General features: G+C 40.1%; 1 protein-coding gene across 4 annotated transcripts in view; it reads right to left on the reverse strand.

The window, feature by feature from the left end:
• The window catches only part of CRAMP1 (cramped chromatin regulator homolog 1), a 51,476-nt gene that overhangs the window by 7,964 nt on the left and 22,175 nt on the right, over positions 1-21,337 (reverse strand). For all 4 annotated transcript variants that reach the window (XM_037385863.1, XM_037385862.1, XM_037385861.1 and 1 more), the window contains exons 7-17: positions 15,939-16,024; positions 15,066-15,189; positions 13,898-13,979; positions 11,610-12,875; positions 9,314-9,491; positions 5,590-5,771; positions 4,849-4,923; positions 3,515-3,596; positions 2,663-2,767; positions 1,466-1,644; positions 816-896 (exon numbers count right to left, since the gene is read on the reverse strand). In XM_037385863.1, the coding sequence (XP_037241760.1) occupies positions 816-896; positions 1,466-1,644; positions 2,663-2,767; positions 3,515-3,596; positions 4,849-4,923; positions 5,590-5,771; positions 9,314-9,491; positions 11,610-12,875; positions 13,898-13,979; positions 15,066-15,189; positions 15,939-16,024 (2,440 nt within the window). The remainder of the gene's footprint in view (positions 1-815; positions 897-1,465; positions 1,645-2,662; positions 2,768-3,514; positions 3,597-4,848; positions 4,924-5,589; positions 5,772-9,313; positions 9,492-11,609; positions 12,876-13,897; positions 13,980-15,065; positions 15,190-15,938; positions 16,025-21,337) is intronic.

Consider the following 21,337-nt stretch of genomic DNA (forward strand, 5'->3'; position numbering starts at 1 on the left):
CTCTCCTAAGAGCAAGAACCAGAACCTAGGACCCCATTACCACAAATAAATGCCTAGTAGATTGATGTCCTAACATGTGCACTGTAAAAAAAATAATAAATAAAAACACCAACAAGACAAAACAAAAATACTTCTTCTCCTTTATGCACTCCAATCAAATTAATTTGACTTTTTCACATGTACCTGTTGCAGGAAGGGTAGAACGTGCTTCCACTGAAAAATGGAAAAGCCTGTATTCTTAAGTATGTAAGTATCTAACACAGTGCCCTGGATTCTATTGGAAAAGGAAGCTGGGAACAGGATGACACCACTCTTACAACTTGGGTGCTGCCAAGCTACTTTTCAAGCATCTATGTCTTATTGGATGCAGCATAAAGAAAAGTGATTCTCTGAAGAGCATGCTAGCATTACAATCACGCTTTTAGTCTTAACATTCCTGCTTCAGCAACACAGAAGCAGCAGGACTGCCAACTACAAAAACTTTTTTTTTTTCCCTTTTCTTTTACACGGAAAAATTTTACAACAGCAATTGTAAACTCCTCCATTGTATCAAGAAATATGTAAAACCTGTTTGTCCTTCAGAGGTCAAAGACTGCCAGCTTCACTTTTACTTTTTTTAAGAGTACGGCACTCACATGAATTTAAACAGCTTTCATAAATTTCTTTCTTTAAATTTCTTCAGATGCCAGAGATTTCAATTTCCACAAAACAGTACCAGTGGTGTACAGTTACCTGGGAACAAGGGGTTTTAACTAGTAATACCAGTGGTGTTTTCAACACATTTCACACAACTGTTCTTTCAAGACATACTCTACCTGGAAACCATCAGGAACTGCCTCCTGCTCGTGCCGTGTCGGTAGGCTGATGAACGGAACCCGACACCCAGGGCCTGAGCCCTACAAGCACAACAGAAATTATGTGAGTGACAAATGTTTACATGAGATGCTGCAAATGTAGCTGGGGAGGCAAGAGACGAGTGCCTATCACTGTTTACGCATGCTCTTTTTACATACCATGCATTTCAAAATTGTCCATCAACTCCCTGAGAAAATGACATGGATTGACACGTATCTGGGTCTCAGTGAAAGAAATTGCGAAGAGAAATCACACTTCCCATTCCAAATACATCCCTAACAGTCCCTGGTTTGCCCCAGATTCCCTCCTGAATTACCGTCTATTGAAATGCTACTGTTTCTTTTCAAGCCCAGATTTCGGCATGGCCAACTTCAAGAGTCTTACAGCTGAAAGCTGTTCTACAGGATGGAAATCTGTTCAGAGTGATCATGATTTGACCCCTCAACCCTAAAATACACAATATACAAGATAGATTGGGTTTGCCACGATACAAGTGTCTTACAGCTAGCTCCAGAAGAAGGCTCAAAGAGCCATTAATAATACAGTTTTTTTTACAATGAAATGGTAAGACACTTAACTACTTTAAAAAGTATGCTCAAGAGACTCTGACCTCTACAGTAGTGATGGAGCCTCCGTTCTGATGTGCTGCTGTTGACTCCTGCGCTGTTACCACTGTGGTCACTCCGTCCGGTGACAATGGAGACACACCTGACAAACCATCTGCATCCAGAACAGGCATAGGGCTACCAGGGATAATACCAGCACTTTTAGCTGCCAAGTCAATAGCACCTTTTGTGGAGGGGCGGAAAGGAAAAAAGCAGCAAAAAATACATTACAAGCCTTTTCTTCAGGCAATGACTTATCTAAAAGACGATTTTTTAAAAACTGCCGAAAGTCAAAACTTAACACATGCAAAAAGCAAAAATGGTAATTATCTGATCAGCTATACACTTTGTGAAGAGGAACAAGTGATAACATTCCTTTCAGCTAAAATGTTCAGGTTTTCTGCCTTGTTCCAACATGTTACCAAGTATATAGAAACAGTTTAGAGAAACATCCCAGTTCTTTCTACCTGCCCTCTCCTTCCATTTCTTTTTTTGCCCTGCAAATTATTAAGTATTTGGTTATGCAATTTCTAGACATTTCCTGTGGTTTATTAGAAGTGCTCTAAACACAATATAGCCTTATCCTATTACCTTGCTTCTAACAGCCATTTAGACTCAAGATTAAAAAAAAACCACCTTATGTTGTTGCAGTGTCAGCCTCACCCAGATCTTTTAAAAAGCATTTAAAACCATCTGAATGTCTTCCCATCACAGAGAACCCTCTGACTAAACCAGAGGCAATCACTGATCTCACCTCCCTAATCATTCTAATTACAGGACTCATTCTTTTGCTGCACTACTGTATTTGCTTGGGGCACACCAGCATGTTTTTTTCTTGTAGAATTCATAATCTCATGTCAGTAGATAAGCTGTTCATAAGTTTCTTTCAACTATGGCACAACCCCTTTTCAAAGTGGTCTTACAACAAAACATCATAAAAATGCTCAGCTTTAGTTACAAATTCTAACCCCTTGCTTTGCCTGCAGGTCAGACACAGCAAAGGAACCTAGGTCAGACCGTGCCACCACTGACTGCTCCCTTTCTGCAGTCACACAAAGCCACAGAAAGTCAGACATCATTAACACAGGTGTTTTAACCTCCAAAGGCACTAACAATTTTACCTAGGAAACAGAAACCAACAATACAAGAATATACAGATCACAACAGACCATGACTCTCATTCTGTTTAAGAAATGACTTACTAGACAGATGATTGGTAGCCTGTGTTGGAAGAACTTTGGGCACAATTGGACGAGAAACAGCAGCTTTAGTCAGTGAGGACTGGATAGGCCGAAATGAACCTCTCCCTAGGGTGAAGGGTTAAATATATCTCAAGCAAATGAAATTAACATCTTTAAAGCAGAGCGAACAGTTCCAATAGAAGCAAACAAATTCCAAGCAGTAGCAAGCTCTGGGAATGCAAGCAGTGGAGATGAAGAAATGGACTTGAAACAGTAATGCAAGCTAACCAGTGCCTTACCACAAAAAGCAACAGCAAGCGCTGCTGTGTTATTCAAGCTGCTTTCATTATTTTCAATGAAGGTAATCTCTACGGTCTCCTGTTGATTTTGAGATTTAAGCTGAGATGGGGGGGATCACCTATACTACCACTGTACTTAAGATGTATCAGCAGAACAAGGACAACTGGGCAGTATATTGATTACACTATATGAAATTCAGACGGTATTCCAGGTACTAGGAAAAGTCCACTATGAGATCTAGACAAATGATTATAACCTACAGACAAAATATTCTTATCTAAGTAATGTATTCCAAAATTTTGTCTCCTTGTAAAGAACTCCTTACTCTTCCCTGCTTTCAGTACGGGAAATGGAATAAAAAAATTTCTATCACAATCATGACTTGCTTAACAATGATCCAGGAGAACAATCCCATCATCCTGTAGGAAGTGACTCAAGCAGCTGGTACATAACTCTCTGGTTCTGAAAGCGTACTTTCTCCTTTTTAGAAATTACATCTTTATACAGTTTTAAGGGACACCTTCCAGTCCATCTCATGGCAGCATAAAAGTGATAGAAGATATGCAGACTCACCTGTAATGGATGAGTTGGATAAGATAGAAAAGGAACAGACATGCTGGGACGGATTTCCAGAAGGCCTGGGGAGCAGCGTTCTCTATGTAAGAAAAAAAAAAAAAACAATAAACCAAAACTATTTAAACACAGAACAGAGGGTAAAACTCATCTTCTAAGGCACAAAAATCCATGATGGCTTCCAGAATAGGCAGAGTATTTACATGGCATGACTATAATGCAACAGATAGAGCAATTAAGGTCTGCGTAATCTTGAGAAAGAAGCTACCGACAGGAATCGTGTTTCCTCTATGAACTACTATAAGAGAAAATTTCCACATGGACAATTCTCAGAAATGCTGATTAGAACTATATTCCTTAGAACTATATTCCTTTCTGATTATACTTGCGGTGGTTTTCAAATCCCCCACAGAAATACAGCAGTGGTCGTAAGGATGGGATCTAGTCTGTGCGCAAACTGATCTTCCATTACAATTGAACACGTGTGAATTAATGAGGCAGCTCTGCGTACTTGGGGGTTCTTAAAACAAATGGAATTGCATCGACCAGAATATCTCAGTATTAAAATATAGTACATATGTAATTTCTACATCTCCCACTCTCATACAGAGCAGAACAGACAAAAGGATATACTGACACTTGGTAACTTTGTTTTCCCCAAACAAGTTTCCCTTTTTTTGGTTTTAGATTTCTTGTAAGTTCTCCACCCGCCTGTTGTTTCACAGTGGCATGTGCCTTTTTGGTGGGCTGTCAGAGTAGTCTGAAGGAGGTTAATGCCCCCCCCCCACCATCAAAGTTCCATGACAACAGGCTATACCTCTCTCATACATTTCTTAGCAAGTCCTATTTTTTTCCAGAAATCATTGTTCTTTCAAATAGTATTCTGTTTTATTTCACTACAGAGGTTTATACCCACCCCAGCTTAGCAGCCATTAGTAAGTAGGAAGCAGGGAAAAATTATCTAAAGGGAAATCTTGTTGCAATAGCACTGACAGCTCTAACGCTGACAGACCAGGACACCACTGATGCTTGTGCATCAATACCAGCAGACCCAAACAGCACAACCCGCTTTCAGAGGAGGGACTTTTATAATTTTTCCAAACTACCTCATGCACTGGACACTGTTGTTGACATTTCACATATAGGAAATACAACATGGCTGGTTACAATATAGACCAAAATGCTTGTTACTTCCTTTGTTCAGCTTCACTTTTCCAGCAGATGTATGAAGGAAGTTCAGATTTTTATTTCAGTTAAATGGAAATCATTATAGCCTTACTGATACATATTTGGGAAGCAAACCAGGCATTTCACACTTTGAAGATTGTTCTGACCTGTACTACTAATGGCTTCCGCAAGTGCCTGTTCCGTAACTTCCTAGGCTTTGGCAAGAAGAAGTCCGATTGCATCTGAACAAGGACAGAAAATGCATTAGAAAATATCCTAAGCATGCAGACACAGAATAAATTATACCCCCCAAACTCTGTATTTCAATAAAGTTGTAACTATTTATTAAAAGACTGTGTTTTGTTTCAGAGCGTAGAACATTCTTTCTGCTAGATTAGGAAAACTTTACACCAGGAATGTGGTTTTTTTTCTTCTTGTTTTATGGAGATAAAGCTTTCTCCAAAAAAAGCCATTTCACTACTTAACTACTGTAGCTTGCTATGAAGTTGTTACTGAGACTGTAGATATAAAAATAAAACCAGTATTTGAATTAAATACAGAAATGAGGCTGTATTGAAGTTAGCTGCATGATAAGAAGGATATCAGTTTTGCTATATCTGGCAAATATGTTTGCTGGAGTAACTTAAAGAGAGTGACCCAGTTTCATCAGGCTGTGTGATGGCATTCAGATTCAGGCCTGAAGAGGTGATGTCACTTCAAAGCATAGTTATATAGTCAAAATCGGACTAATTTCAGCTAATATAATGTAATGTTTATGCTTGAGCATCACTAGAAGCACTGCTTCATAGGGAAGCCCATGCTCTGAACCACCAGAAAATCCGGTAATGCCTACTGGAAGCTGGCTCAGGTACAATATGCTACCTTTTTCATTCAGTCACCTCACTTACACTGATTGTGTCTAAGTGCTGCCGGAAGGTCAGTTCTGCTTCTTTGCTAGGCAAGAACAGTTTCCCGTGGCGGCTGTTGGGTGGCAGAGTTGTAGGAACTGCAAAGAGTCCACCATCAGCATCAGTGCTTCCAGAACTTGAAGGACCAGCCACCAAGAGAGGTCTAGGGAGGTTTCTCACACCTAGAGGATTTTAACAGATATTTAAATGAAGTGCGGGGTGGGGGAGGGGGGGTGGAAAAGGTAACTATTTAGTAATTGAAGGATCATACAGAGAGCTGGGACTTATGAATTCTGGCTCTGCCACCATCTGTTTGTGAACTCAAATCATGAAACTCTTGATACTTCAGTTTTCCCACCTGCAGATTGACAGCATTTACCTACTTCACAAGGATACCACAAACATTCACTTGCTCTGAAATCCTTGGAAGAAGGGGGTTAAATGCAATTTTTCACTACTGAAGAAACTAGAATTTAAGCGCTCAGTTTTAAGCCCTGCAGACTGTGTTATCTACTTAGCGTGTAGAAATACTTGAGGGCCCTTCCCACTAAACAAACTATACATCCACCATCCCTTCTGTAGGGGAAGAGAACACAGAGTTATCCTACAATGTTTGTGGGTTTTTTTGGTTGTGTGTTGTTTGGGGTTTTTTTGTTGTTGTTGGTTTTTTTTTCTTTTACACTCCCCACTTACCACCTCTTCCTCATGGTAATTCAAAGTGTAACCCCAATAAAGTGATTCTGGTGATAGAGAAGTGAAAGAGATGGGATCAGTTTACCAAAATATCGTCCGAAAGATGGGTTGTCTTAGAAATACATTTGGCCCATTGAAATAATGGCATCTGGTCTGAGTAAAACTTCTCCATTTACATTTAACTTTAAAAAATATCGTAGGATTTCACAGCGCTGTGCCCACTCAGCAGGCATCCAGGCAGGATGAAAACCAGTACTGTTCGTATGTTGTTCTGCAATAACCAAGATGCGTTACCTGCCTGTATTCCACAGAAGTTCTCGCTGCACATGTAACGCTGGGTTTCATTACAATAAACAGTAACAGCTATTTTCACACTTACATTGCACCCATACTTGTCATGGTACTCCAGCCTCTGCTGCTGGGCTGGAGATCTCAGCTGGGAGGCAGCAGGCACCTGACTCAGCCGGAGCGGGAAGAAGCAAAGTGGGCAACAATTCTTAGTCATGCCTGCTACCTTCCTGGGCAGGAATACTATACAGCACATGTTTGGGCCACACTAATGCAAAGATGGGTATATGCCACAGTACTCAAGAAGTCTTCTGAAGAACATCAAACTTTTATCCTCCTATTTAAAAGATGAAATTTATCCTCCTATTTAAAAGATGAAATTGCCAGCTCCACCCTGCTGCTCTAGAACTCTGCTGTTCTTCCAAAGTTTAGTTAAAATCACAGTGTGCCAATATATCTAAAAATCAATTACATGCAGAACAGCATATAAATTTGTGCCTCCTGCCTGACCAGGAGTTAGAAAGAATTGTTGAAGAGATAACACATACAATATTGTATTTAAAACAGCAATAAAGGGATGCAACTGTAATTATGTAATGATATTTTAAGCACTATAGGTGATATTGCATCACAGCTGTTGCTTCACTTTTTCTAAATCTCTTTGCATGATTCTTTTTATCCCCTTTTCTGTCTCTCCAACTAGCTGTGTGGCTTTTGTGGAGCTGTCAGTTTGTCAACACTTTCAGTACTTCTGGAGTGGACACAGACTATCTTCCAATCTTTGTTTTCTACAAAGAAGGCCAAATCAATTTATCTTTAATTAAAAAAAAAAACCCAAAACACAAAACCCAAAAAGTAGCTAGGACCTAGATGGACTCAAGACCAAAGCCAATGAAGGAATGCACCAAAAAGGCTCACCACCAAAAGTAACCTAGCAGTTTGCTTTCTGACAGACAAATTACTGCAATCACTTCACAGCCCTGTATGTGAGGATACAAAGAAGCTTGATAATTACTATATACTAAAGGTTGCAATCCAGACCACAACCAATGCTATTTTAGATTGAGAACACCTCTACCAGGGCTGACAAAAGGGATTCAGCTTGTTTACCAAAACAACACAATTTAGGGTAAAGATAACAACTTGCTCGGCTACCCATGTGACAGGCTAGAATGCCATTACCTGAGGTCTAGGCTGAGTGCATCACCCCAGGCAGAACTGCTGAGAAGCTAAACTAATGAACTAGTAAACATCGTACTGAACACACTTTTGCTGCTCCTCTGTTCAAGCCAAACAGCTCAGTTGAAGCCAACTTGGCCATCTTTGGTACTGTAGAAAAGCAGGAATACGTAGTCTGCATTTTTCACTTCCTGACATTACACTGAAGACTCTGTGCTTCATTATAACATATTAAACTGTACTGCTGCACAACCCTACTTGTAATTCAGCGATGCGAATTGAAGACTAACTTGGACAATTATATTTGTTTTTGAATCCATGAAGCTTTATGTAAAAAGAATAGATGTCTGCTTCTAGGGGATGAGATACAAAGTATTGTTATCTTCTTGCTCTTTCTGTCTGGTGTCCTCAGTGGATGATCCTTACCCTAGATTAAAACGCTTTAGAAGGGATTTTCAAGGCATTTGGGAAGCACAAAGTACAATCTCATAAAAATGAATGTAGCAAACTGATTTTACTTCCAAGTCTGATTTAAAAAGATACGTCCCTCAAGCCTGTGAAATTCTCACATTTCAGTGAGATAATCTGTTTGATCTTTAAAATTGTTGAGGATTTACTAGATATTTGAGTACGTCCTTGTCTGCAAGTAAGAGCAATGAAGCTTTAGAGAAAGGTGAAATTGAAGAGAAAGGTGAAATTGATATAATGTCATTTGAAAATGAAAATCACACAGAACACCAAGCCTGTCTTACAGCATCAGTTAAATTGCTCATGGTCCATTGCTCCTTACAGCATTGGTGTGAAAAGGACAGTGCAAGAATCGCAATTGTTCCCAGTAACCCTGACACCTTCACAGACTTTTTTAAAGTCATAAAACATTTGCTGGCAAATGCAGCTGGACTGAAGAACTAAAATTATTGGTGTGCATGGCTAGGGCTCACAAGTTACAGCAGCTGACCCTGCTATTAAAAGCAAAGGTAATTCACAATCATTCTGTATTTTATAATGGCAGAATGGCACAGAAAATTTTCAGTAATTATTTTACCAACAAACTTTACACCATATATTTACTGTCCTGATCTGTAAGCTCTGCCAATGGGAAGTAGTGGATTAATTCCTTGTTTCACTTTGCTTGCATGCACGGCTTTCGCTTTACTTATTAAAGGGTCTTTATCGCAACGCATGAGTTTTCTCGCTTTTACTCTTCTGATTCTCTCCCCCATCCCACCAAGGGGGAAGTGAGCGAGCAGCTGGGGTGGAGGGGCTTAGCTACCAGCTGGGCTTAAACCACAACACAGCTCCTGGCAAATGCCAGCACCTTCTGTACGAGTGACTCATGGGAGGTCTTCTGGACTGTAAACTGTATTACTGACATGTATTGTTTTTCAGGATTCAAAGTACTGGCAACCCTAAAGCAAATTAACACATACCAATGCTCTTAAACAGTTAAGTTCCTAAGAGTAAGAACACTCATTCTCCCAGTGTTATATTACTGGGATGTACTCCTCACCCTATGAAGTACTAACGCTCTGATCTCTTGAGAGGGATTTTTATGAATACTCACCTGAGGAGCTGGAAGCAGCACCAGGAGAAAAAGTTGTCTTGTTGCGAAGAGCAGATTGATTTCGGGCACAACCCGGACTCCTGGTGCTGATGGCAATCACCTTTCCCGGAGGAGTCAGTGACTGCTCCTCTTGAGCAGGCTTTATAGGTGATGTGGCAACAGAGCTCATCTCGGGTGTCTGAAAATGCATACACATTAAATAAATACCGTGCACTGTTACGATACCATTAAACTCATTCTACTTAAAAGAAAAAATTGTGACACACTACAATATCTTTAAATATTTCTCTGTGTGTGGTGGGCAGCTGAAATCCCCTTCCTGTGCATTCAGCACTGTTAAATGTCATTGGTTCAATACCATTAATTTATGTTACAATCAAGTTAACACTCAACAAGCTTCACACAGTGTGCTGGACCACCCCAGGGTAAAAAGGAAAAAAAAAAAAATATAAAGGAAAAAAGGTGCTTTCCTAATTTTTCAGGCCTATCCAGTTACTTCATTAAGTTGTTTAAACATTGTTCTAGAAAATGCATCCTTTTTAAGGAATCTGTGTGCAACCAAAGGCACGAAAGTACCACCACACTTGACTGCAATGCACTTTGCTACTGTTTGGTTTATGCTCTTCATCTTGATTTAAAGGTATTAACCACAGCACAGTTGCCCATTTCAGCTTTGCTACATATTATCTTGAGAAAATAGCGGGGATCTGAACAATCAATCCTTCCTCTGTTGAAGTACACCATGGCAAAAATACTATGGTTTCTGTCATTATTTGATGAAACACAAAGGATTCAGGAGACAAAACTTTCAAAAGTCTGCAGCTCTTTCAATTAGGCAGTAAATATCAACCCTGCCTCTTTAATATCCATCGGTCCCACAACATTAATCGATGCAAGATCAGTATCACTTCTTCTGAAACACAGCAAGTATAAAGTGTTATCTGACAAATAAAAGGTTACGTTACTTCTTTTTACTGGAATGTACGATACGGTACGTATCTGAAAGAGCTTTATTTTTCAGTAGCACTATACTACTTTGTTAGGATATCAAGAGTGCTAAAGTGACAGGTAAACACTTGCAAATTATAACTGCTGGGTCTTCCTCCCCCCCCTCTTCTATCTCTCTCCCTGAGTCTAAGGAGATGTCCTTCTTTCTAGTTTGTTATTGTTTAATCATGTCATCATCCCTGGCTGTCACATGTGTCACCAGAAGTAAAAGCGGATGCCAAAAGAGGAGACACTGTCACAGATCTGCAAGATGTCAGACCAAAAGTCTTCACAGTTTAAATGAAGTCTATATCTGGAGCTGCATCTGAGCAAAGATGGTTTTAGGTTCATAAAATCCTACATTCTTCGTCTATAAAAATCAGGATCAAAAGGAGCTCCAAGGGGGGTTAAGTCTGCACCAACAAAGAGATCAAAGAACTGCGTGTGTTTGGGAGTAGTGATACATTTGCATCCTATGCTGGAATATGATGCAAATGGTATCTTTAACTCATTTTATCTCCATCACAGGCAGTCAGATCTGTTGAATTCAGTATCTTTTTGGTCTTTAAAAGGATGTTTTACTAAGTTTCAATTGGTTGCACTAGATGGAGATGACTGCTCAGATATCACAGGGGCAGATCCTAAACATTGGTTACAATGCACAAGAAGGAAAGCAAGTTCATTCCCAGCTGTCTGTCTAAGGAAGAAGTTATTTTCCCGGGTCTGTTAAACAACTACCCTGGCGTTCAGGAACTTTCTTAAAAAAAAAAAAAAACAACAAACACTGTGGCAGGCACAGTTATATTGCCTACGCTATTCCAAAGAAATTCTTTTCACATTTACACTTAGTGTAACTTGAACCACAAACATTCGAAATTAAGGGTTGCAGCATTCATGTGGATTATTAATGTCACCTAGGCTCTATTTCCCACAAAAAATTGGACCAGATGATCTTCCAAGGTCCCTTCCAAACTTGGCTGTTCTATGGTTCTGTGAACCTGAAAGAGAATAGAAAGCACCCACCTAGCCTAACCTTATGACTGATCTTTTCAGTAGTCACATTAAATGTCCACTGTAATACACAGACTCACAGCAAACCAGAAACTAAAAGGTAGTGCAAAAAAGCAAGTGAAGCATATTGAGGAGAAGTCCACACTGTAGCAAGCACAGTTGTGTTGCTTTGTTTGTTGGGGTTTTTTTAAATGCAGGAATCTTCAAGGTCTTGTCAAGGCTGGTCATTCACCGACTATGAAAACATGACTGGGCAATATTTCCCCAGGCCTCTGGAGCATGAACAAGAGCTACTTACTGGTTTGGGATTGACTTCGGTAGAGATGAGTTTTAAAAGGCAGTTCAGGAGTCTCTGCTTGTGAAAGGTGGTACATGCAGGAACAGCACTTGACTCAGACATTTGCTCCCTAGCGTCCTGGGTTTCTGGCTCCAAGACAGCCAACCAGTCATATTCCAGCTGCAACTTGTTCGGTTTGCCCATCATGAGGTAGACTTCAGCCAGCGTAAGGCTCTCAGAAGTTCGCAGACTCCATCCTTCTTCTCTAACCTGCTGAGAGAGCCGGCTCGGGTCATCCTTGAGAGACTTTGTACTAGATTGTCCCTGAGGTGGAGGTGGAAATGAGGAGCCCAGCTTCTCTTGAGAATCCTCCATTACTGCATCTGTTATATCCTTGGTACAAGCATCGAGCGGCTGGCCCTGGCTGTGGCTAGCCTGAGTTTCGTATCTAGATGGGCCACTGCCAGGTGAAGCCGCACCACCTCTCGGTAGCTGTGAATAGGAGTCGGGTGTCTCTGTGCTCCTCCCACTTGGAATGGCCACAGGAGAAGTCTCGCCAGCTGCTGGAGCAGAGTCTTTCACAGGCAGTTTGTCTGTGCAAGAACATTTCTCTGGGACGATCAGGTCCTGACAGGACTTCATGTACCGTGGGAATGGATCAAGCAGAGAAAGTTCCTCCACATCAGGGATCTTATTGCAAGCACAAGCTGTGCCGCACGATGGTAGCACAGTTGCTTGCTCACTAGCCGGGGCCTCCCTGCCCTCCACACAGAAGGCCACTGAGCTCAGCTTTTCATGGTTCCCTCCTGGATCTTGAAGTCCAGAAGGTGGCTTTTGGAGAGAATTAGCGATGCCGAGATTTGAAGCTGTTCCTTCCACCAGGCCAGGCTCTGGGGCACCATCTTCAGCACTTGCAGAAACCTCAGCTGTGGGCTGAGAGGTTCTGCTTGACTCTGTAGTGCTCTCTGCCCTTCCAACACCCTTACCTTCTGTTCCCCGCATGTATTTTAGCTGTCCCCTAGCTGTCCCCTGACCACTCTGTATACCTAGGATTTGTGCAGGGGGTAGTAAGTGAGAGTCTTTCGTGTTTTGTTTGCATTTGCCAGTTTCCTGCCAATGCACTGTGCAGAAAGCCTTGGAGTGGACTACTCTGGCTACCCCAGGCAGTGGAGTAAGTGTACAATTCTCTCCTGGAAAGAGATGGAGCATGACTTTCTCCTCTGAGAAGCTGCCTCTTGTTTCTGAGTCTCTGGAGTCTTGAAGTTGCCGTTCTTCTAGTGTTTTACGCTAAAAAAGATGTGTCAAAGAATACAACAATCATCTGCCCCTTCCAATAAAGCAGCTGGTAGCCTATTCTGCAAGTTAAAAAAAAAAAAAAAAAAAAAAAAGTAGCTGATCTCTATTCAGCATAGATATGAAGACACTATGATCGGAAATTAAGTCCTTTTGTGCTACAAGCACAAACTAAATTTCTGTTGCAGACAAAATTACTTACCTCTGCTTCCCTCACCACTGTAATTGTGAGAACACCCAATCAACTAATAAACCCCAACAAAATCAAGCAAAAAACCCCAAAGTCACTGCATAGCAAAACAGACTCCCCTTTCTGTGCAGTAACTTCCATCTTGCATGTTTTGACATCATTCTGAGTTTCGAGTGCTATGCTGCTACTTTTTCCAGGCTCAAAAATTAAAAAGAAAAGCCTGAATTAAAGGACTAAGAACAGGATATATAGCATACCAGTCAACCAGGAAGACAGAACGGCTATTAACTCACAAATCTTTCTACTCCCATGGATCAAAGTTCAGAGGTATCTCTAATATTGTATGGCTCAGGCAGTGTATAGATACGTAAAAGGCAGCAGCAGCTACCTAGAGAAGAAGCTTAAGCCTTCATTTGGTGAAACTGCATAAAGCAAGTGGAAAGACCTGTCCTTGATCTCTTTGCTAAAACTGGAAACAAAATCATCAGTTATTATCCAGGTTTCTGTGGTGGTCACCCGTCTATAACGAAAAAGATTAAGACCACTGCTTAAAGAAATGAAGTAAAGGCAGGGAGTTTCATTTGTTACTAACTAGCTTTTCAGGGGATCATAGCAGAGAAAAGTTGAGGTAAAAGTGGAATATTGTGGTATTTCCCATGAAAGGTTCCATTAGTGATGACAAGATACTGACCTGTACCTTTACTAACCACGAGCTGCTAAATTTATGAGGTAGATTCACATTTCCGATGCAAAAATGAACTTAGAATAGGAAGGGAATTGCGTCCAGGACACAGCATACAGAACAGACTATGCAGAAAAAGGATACAATTCGCACTTCATGGAGAGCCCACTTCTGCTTCAGAAACTCAATGAGGCTGGAGACCTTCCGATGTAACTCCACAATCATCCTGCACGCAAGATAAACAAAGCAAGGGAACAGAGAAAAAATATCAGCAGAAGTTCAAGTCACAGGCTGGATGCTAGAATGGGAATTAAAGGAAGAAACTGGCGTTCTATAACACAAGCACAGAGAACAGACCAATCACTCCCAAGCTCTAAGAAAAAGAACCAAGGAAAACAAATCTTATCCCACAACTTTAAAATCTAGGTAACTCACAACTGAGAAAGATCTCAAAGCCTATCAGATGTATCTTCAATCATGACAGTCAGATTTAAGTTTTTCCAGATCAAAAAAGATAGGAAAAGATGGCAAGATTTAGCTAAACTGCCAAAGTGCAGGCGAGGCACAAAGCTACTACAAGAAGTACAGAAACAAAGAGAAAGGGTCACAAAAAAACCCCCAAACATTTACTTTTTGCTCTCAAAGCATTTTACAAAATAAACCTAATGCTAAATGTCTTCCTTCTCCGCTCTGCATGACCTTTGGTCATGGCACTGAAGTACTCCATTATTGCAAAGAACAATCAACATCACAGAGGCCTTGTGTTTTCTGCCCTGAGTTTTGGACTAGATGCAAGTACTAGGATGAACAGCCACTGATGACACTGGAACAACAGTACCAACTACATTTTTCAGGGAGGAGATTAAGCTACAAATACCTTCCTTTCTGCTAGTATCACTGTGTTGCAGTTGACATGTTCAGAGTCTGGGGGCAGGTGCCTCTGACCATTGTTTTACTTCTCCCTCCCCTGTGCCTCTGTTTTCATGGTATCTCCATTTTACTTGCACTCTGCTCTGATAACTGGGTTTAAGTGGCACAAAGTGCCACTCATCTCCAACTCTAGTACCTCCCATCATTACTCAAAAGATATAAAGAACAGTGGTAATTAATTTTCAACTCTTGATACCTCATGTTTACAGCAATGGTACTCTGGCTGGACAAAGCCTCCAGAATAAGGACATTTAGGCAAGCTGCATGATCAAAATGAACTGCACAGTTGGCATAGAGAACCCTGAGGAGAAGGGAAGATGCTAGAATGCTGCTCATGTATTTCCCTTTTATATTCTGAGCACCACAGTCAGTTCTTCATTACCTAAGCCGTGGATTCTGGGCAAGACTCTGTACTCTAGCCCATGCATGATTATTTCGTGGCTGCAACTCCACAGGGACCTTAAGAGGAAGACGTACTGGCTTCTGGTCCTCTTCATCACTAATGCCTGAAGGGAGTCAAAGCACAAAGGGCATGGGTCAAAGTAAGGACAATTCAGAACACTATATGCTCACTTACATGAAAAAAAGCATCACAAACATCGGCATCACCTACAGACAACTTAGGCAGCTCAGCTTCACCAGTGGAGCCTGCTTCCTTAAATATTACCTCCTGTTCCAATAGGTTTATTTTTTTCCCTTGGACACTGCAGTAGTACTGGAGCTTCCAGTTGAACAAGCAGTGTCAAAATCAGGTGGCTGGAAACTTTGTACAGTATTTCAGACCTTTAAACTGCATTGATTCTACTTATTGGGGGGAGGGGAAGGAAGAGGAAGAAAAAAAATATTTTAAAAACCCTCCAAAATGACTTAGCTGAACTGGAAATGGTAAAAAAAAGTTGAAAAATGCACAGTGCTAAACAACACTGCTCTTATTCACTGGCACAAGAGACTAAACTTCACATACAGTGAAAGCACAACTGGTAAAGCAGTAGTGATCTTGTCTGGTGCAGCCATTTCCTTTTCAATTTAGCTAGTGACATACTCCAAGACTTAAGAGAGCTGGGTGAGTCCTAAAGCTATTGGAATTATACACACAAACAGGATAAATAAGACAATAGGGACATATCTGTGCCCAGCACAAATGTGAAATAGCACAAGCTTCCCTGCCAGTGACATACACGTCAAAACAGGCCGACTCTCATATTCCTCTGGCCATCTGTTAAAATCCTTTCACGTTCCAGTGTGTCTTACTTACCATCTGGATCACAGAGTTTCTTCAAAGCCCTGCACATCGGAGCTTTGATACGAAGGTTTCTGCCTTTGTAACGAACAGTCGTAGCCCTGGATAGATTGAAAAATAAGTATTTACAGGTACCATTAACATGAATACATAGATACTAGGGGCACAGAGCCAAATACAATTATGGCTATAAGAATGAACAAAGAAATGTATGGGTTTGCAGAGCAGAGTCACGAAGGCATTCAATCTTTTCTATCCCCTTACTTTTCATTATAGAAATGCTACTCTTCGACCCTCCTCTTCCAGACTTTCATGAAACACCAGGCTGTCCACTTAGGGAGTGCTATTTAAAAAAGTGGACCAGAATTATGTTACTTCACTTGAAGGGTACCCTCAGAGACAGAATCTTCAAAAAAGACAAGTGGGTTTGCTTTAGTCTCCTCTTTATACTCCTAACTCTCAATTATAGGAAGAAAAAGTCTGAAGTTTCTGAAGAATCTTCCATTCTGGAATATCAACACCACATCTGTTGTAGAAATGAGGTCTAAGAGCTTGTGTGGGGTTCTGAACAAAGTAACTTTTACAGCATGATTTCACTGGCTTTTAGCTTAATAACACATTAGCAGCTATAAAGATCCTTAAAAGCAAGAGGCCATTTTTGCTTTCACACAGTGAAACTATTTGATTTCTTCACTCAGTCAGCCCTGTTTTCTTTTTAGAGACATAAAAGGCAAACATTGAGACCAACAAAGTCACTGATGGCAGTATTTGCTACCTAATACTTCAAGCAATAAGGATCAGCTAGCATAGAAGCAGCAGGATTGAACACCAGTCCTTGCAAGTAAAGTGAAAGAAATTACAGAGAATATTCCTACAGCAGGATCTTATTTTTTCCTATGCTCCTAAGGAAGACCACATCAGGTAAGAGGGAACTTGCAAAAAGGCAGCAGAAGTGAAGCCAGACCTGAAAAGACAGAGTTGATAAGGTGAGCAGCTCAAAAGTTTCAGTTACTAAGCTGCAAATTTCTACAGATTCAGAAAATCCCAGGGCTGGAAGGGCAGAGTCCTCAACCTGCAATGAGCTACCAGAAGCTAGAAGGAATGTGTAAGCCCTCATTCTTTCTAAAGAGCTCTGAGACAGAAGTAGTGATGGCTCAACTAACAAAAAGAGCAAAAGGCTCTCAAGTGCTGAGGAGAAAATCGCAATAGCACTACTTAAGATATCAAAGACCCAGGAGCTCCTTGCCTGGTTTTAAATAGTGCGTCCCATTTCCACATCTGCCACAGCAGACACCGCTAGAGCTGCTGTAACAGAAGCATCACAGTTACCTTTCCTCTTCCAACTTAATTCTAACTTGAATTGTTTGAAGATAGTGAGCCCCATCAAGTACAACAGTCCATCTCCATCAGTAGAAAGACTTAAGAGTGGATATCTCGTAAATGACATAAGGTAACATTGAAAGGTAAAACTTCCTCCTGGTCATTAAAACTGACACCTTAGCCTTAACGTATGAGGCTCAATATCCTCCTGTCATTATATTAAAGCGCAGACATGATTTTATCATAAAATCAGCATTTTTTAGATAATAAATCTCTTGAAAACAACTTCAATCATATGTAGCTAGCTAGCTCTCTCTTTTTTTTTAATGTGTAAATAAACCAAGTTTCAATACAAATGAGGACAAGATCAGTATGAATCAACCCACACTCACTTACGTCAAGTTAACGGGGACTGCAATGTATGAAGACAGGAAACTCTACTACAAACTCTGCTGTTCTCCAATTCAGCTGGTCAGTGTTTTGACAGTTTCTCTCTTGGGTTTGAATCTTTAGGTGGAGAATCTCTGCTTTTCTTCATGAGCCCAAACTTTCATCTAAGCCAGCAGTCAGGAGCAGTTGCCCAGTATAAATGTGCCTAGTAAAAATCCTGAAGGATCTGCCAGAACCTAGAGAATTTTCAGCAAATAAACTCTAGATACATTACATTTTTTTTTTCCAGTGCTTATTACTTCCTCCAAGAACAGAAACTGAAAAAAACAGCTGAGGACTTAGTCTTCAGCTTTGATTGTAGCTCCTAGAAATCACTCTTCCTGTTACACAGTTTTACACTGAAGTAACACACCCTCATGATTCACAACAAATACCTTTTGCCTTTAACTACAGGGATCCAATGAAAACTACATTTACTCCACTACCACTAATGCTGTTCATCACCAAGTAATTTTCTAAAGCTCATGTTGAGATAACAGGATGCATGAACGCACCCAGCTGCTAAAAGATGCAGAGTCTGGGAATGCAATAGAATGGCTGTATGGAAAACAATGCTGCTGCATAAACATGCCACAACTATTGTCTTCCTTGTTCTTGCAAGGAGTTAGTTACAGCATTATAGCAATCAGAACTGCTGTAATGATTCCCTTGCTTAGTGAATACATGCCTAGATGTTCCCTCCTGTTCTAGTGGAGAACACAGTTCCCTAACAGCCTCATATAGAATCCACTAAAGCTAGGGAAAATAAATCCAGTAATGCAATGCACTTTGAAACAGGATGCTAGATTGCAAATTTACGCTACTTTAGGACCACAAATTCTTATAACTACTTCTGTGAGCTTAGACTCCCCTCCTGCATCTTGATTTTAGCTAATGCAATGCCTTTTCATCAAATGTGCCCTTGAAATAGCTCCATGCAAGTGAAGAGTCAGAAACAGCATTATTATTATTATTGTAACTGTAACACAGGGTATAAGTGAGGAGGGGTTTGTGGGAAGAAATTATTTCTTCTTAGATTAATTGATATGACTATATAAAACGGAGCTTTGTGGAAATTTTTCCACCACGTGACTCGAAGGTGAATAAAAGAAGGGCCTGAATGCTCAAAAGGCTAATTTGATCCACCAAGAACAGCTGAGCTAATCCGATCAAGAAAAAAAGGAGGAAGAAAAGCATTGCTATTCATTTTCCATATTTTCTATTTCTTTTAAAAAGAGCCTAACTAGTTGGTTATAAAGCATTCAAAATTGAGTCAGGCTTCCTGGAAGTGGTTCTTGATCAATTTGTCTACCAGCTGCTCAGCTGCACCTTGGGTTGCAGACACTCACTACCTGTTACTACCACAGAGCAGCTCACAAATGGGCAATGGGTCAGCATCATAAGCTCCTAGCTGCATTTGTATCTGCAGGGGGACAACCACCCACCAAAACCTAGGATAAAAGCCCAGAAAAAGAAATGTGAAAAACATTTAAGTGTATTATGGAAAAGGTATTTCAAAAATATATAAAAAACTAGGAGAAAAATCCTTTGGAGGAAAAAACAAATGTAAACGTGCTGATAGGCCTAAGAGAGAAGCAGGACCTACCTGTATTCCAAGTACCAAGTTAAGAATGACACAGTTTAGAAGTCAGCAAGCAAAGTACGCTGTTCAGTAAATGAAGGAGCAAATTTGACAGAAGACATGAATTTGACAAAACGGCATTAAAAACGTCACATGGACATTTTCACCCTGGCACTAGAGCACTCTTCCACAACTAGAGCAATCAATACTTTTGTTTTCATTATTCCCTAAAATATATTTCAGAAGTAGCATTCCAGCTCTCTAAATTTAGATATTCTGCCTGGTGACTCAGGAATAATTCCCCTAATTCCCTTTTTCATAAAGGATGATGGGTTTCAAGCCATGTAGGGAGAGTCTGATAATAGGTTATTCTTTAAACTAATATAAAATTAAATGTATTTACAGACTAGTTTCCTAATTGAAATCCACAACTAGAAGCCTGGGAAAAGAATAGTTCTAACTGAAAAGCACAGTAAAAAGACGTCAGCCTGCAACAGAACAACTCTTAGCTTAAAAGTACTTATTTCCTTTTCTTAACTAGATCCTGGATGTTTCCAAATGCAGAAAATAGTAAATAAACCCAGTTATTCTACTGAATATTCATTAAGAACTACTAATATAACTTGACACCAAGAGCATATTCTGCCTCCTTAAAACGATCGTTTTTATAAATGAATTTTTTCAGGATTAATTGCCGGTTTATTATCAAGATTTTTTAGAGTTACAATTTCCCCTTCAGCATGCCAAACAGCTTTTACAAGGAAATCAAAGGCAACGAAGCATCACTCCCACTCCACATAATGCACACCCAGGAATGAATGAGACGGATCAATCGATGCCTGTTAAAAGTTTCTGTCTTTAAGGGTCTTTCTTACTTGTGATATTAAGAGCCTCTCAGGTTGCAGGGCAAAAACACATACACCCACAAACACTGAGTAGTACTGTGCTTTAACTGTTGCGTATTTATGGTATTTAATTATGTGCTTGATGTGGTTTGTTTTTTTAAAACTCATCCACAAATCCTACAGATTTAAAGATATCCAGAAATTATGTTTCTTCAAGTGCTGTTTTTTATTACATGTAAGACTGTTGCAAAACCTAAGTTAAATACAAATGTTTCACTCCTAAAAGTGAAACAAAACAGAACAACTTTGGTTTATATTTAGTTAAATAGGTTTCTAAGCAGTTCTCATACACTGCCATAAATCTTTGTTTCTTGTTATATATCCCAATCACACAATCCCACAACATCTTGTTGTTGCTAATTTTTTATTATAGCAAAGGACTGGACAAAGTGATTCAGATTCCCTATAATTTCTGAGCGAGCTTTGCTTCATAGCTGTCCTGCTTAATGATTGTGAAACCTTCTTTAAGCAGCTCATGGGGGCCAGCGTTGACCTGAGTTCGCCAGGCTACTCAGACCAGTTATAAAGGCTGACAGAACAGTTCTTACCTTCCCCTTGCATTTATAAATACCTACACTTTGACCTATTTCTAAAAGATCCCTAATTCATTCAATTACAACCATACCAAAGGCTACAGTCTAGCCTGATTTCACGTTACTGAAATTCTGAGGACAAGTATAGCAGTGAATGGCCTTAACTTCAGTGACCAAACAGCGACATTTCACACACAAATTTTGCCATTATTTGAAACAGCCCGTTGATTAAGTTTTCAGGCACTACTTAGTATCTATGACCCAGGTTATAAACTCAGATTTTAAACATGGTTTTCTTATGAGCACCTCATAGCATCATTTGTTTTTCCATACGCCATGTAATTATTACAGAAAGCCAGAGAAGATGTGTAACCTAAGCAAAATAAGCACTGAAATAGAATATGTAACTCCAGGGTCTAGAGTCACCCTGCAAATAAATTAGCTAGGTAGCTCCAATGTTTACCTACTTCAGGAGAAGATCAACAGAATAATGAATGTTCACATTCCCTATTTTTAACACTTTGGATTTACTTTCACTCGCCACTTTCAACATAGCGACAAGCCTTACAAAGCGCACTGCACTCAGAGTAAAAGGAGTATCACCCTTGAAAGAAAAATGTTATGAGCTAAAAAAAAAAAACACAC

Source organism: Falco rusticolus, chromosome 4 (assembly GCF_015220075.1).
Source record: "Falco rusticolus isolate bFalRus1 chromosome 4, bFalRus1.pri, whole genome shotgun sequence".
Taxonomy (NCBI): Eukaryota; Metazoa; Chordata; class Aves; order Falconiformes; family Falconidae; genus Falco; species Falco rusticolus.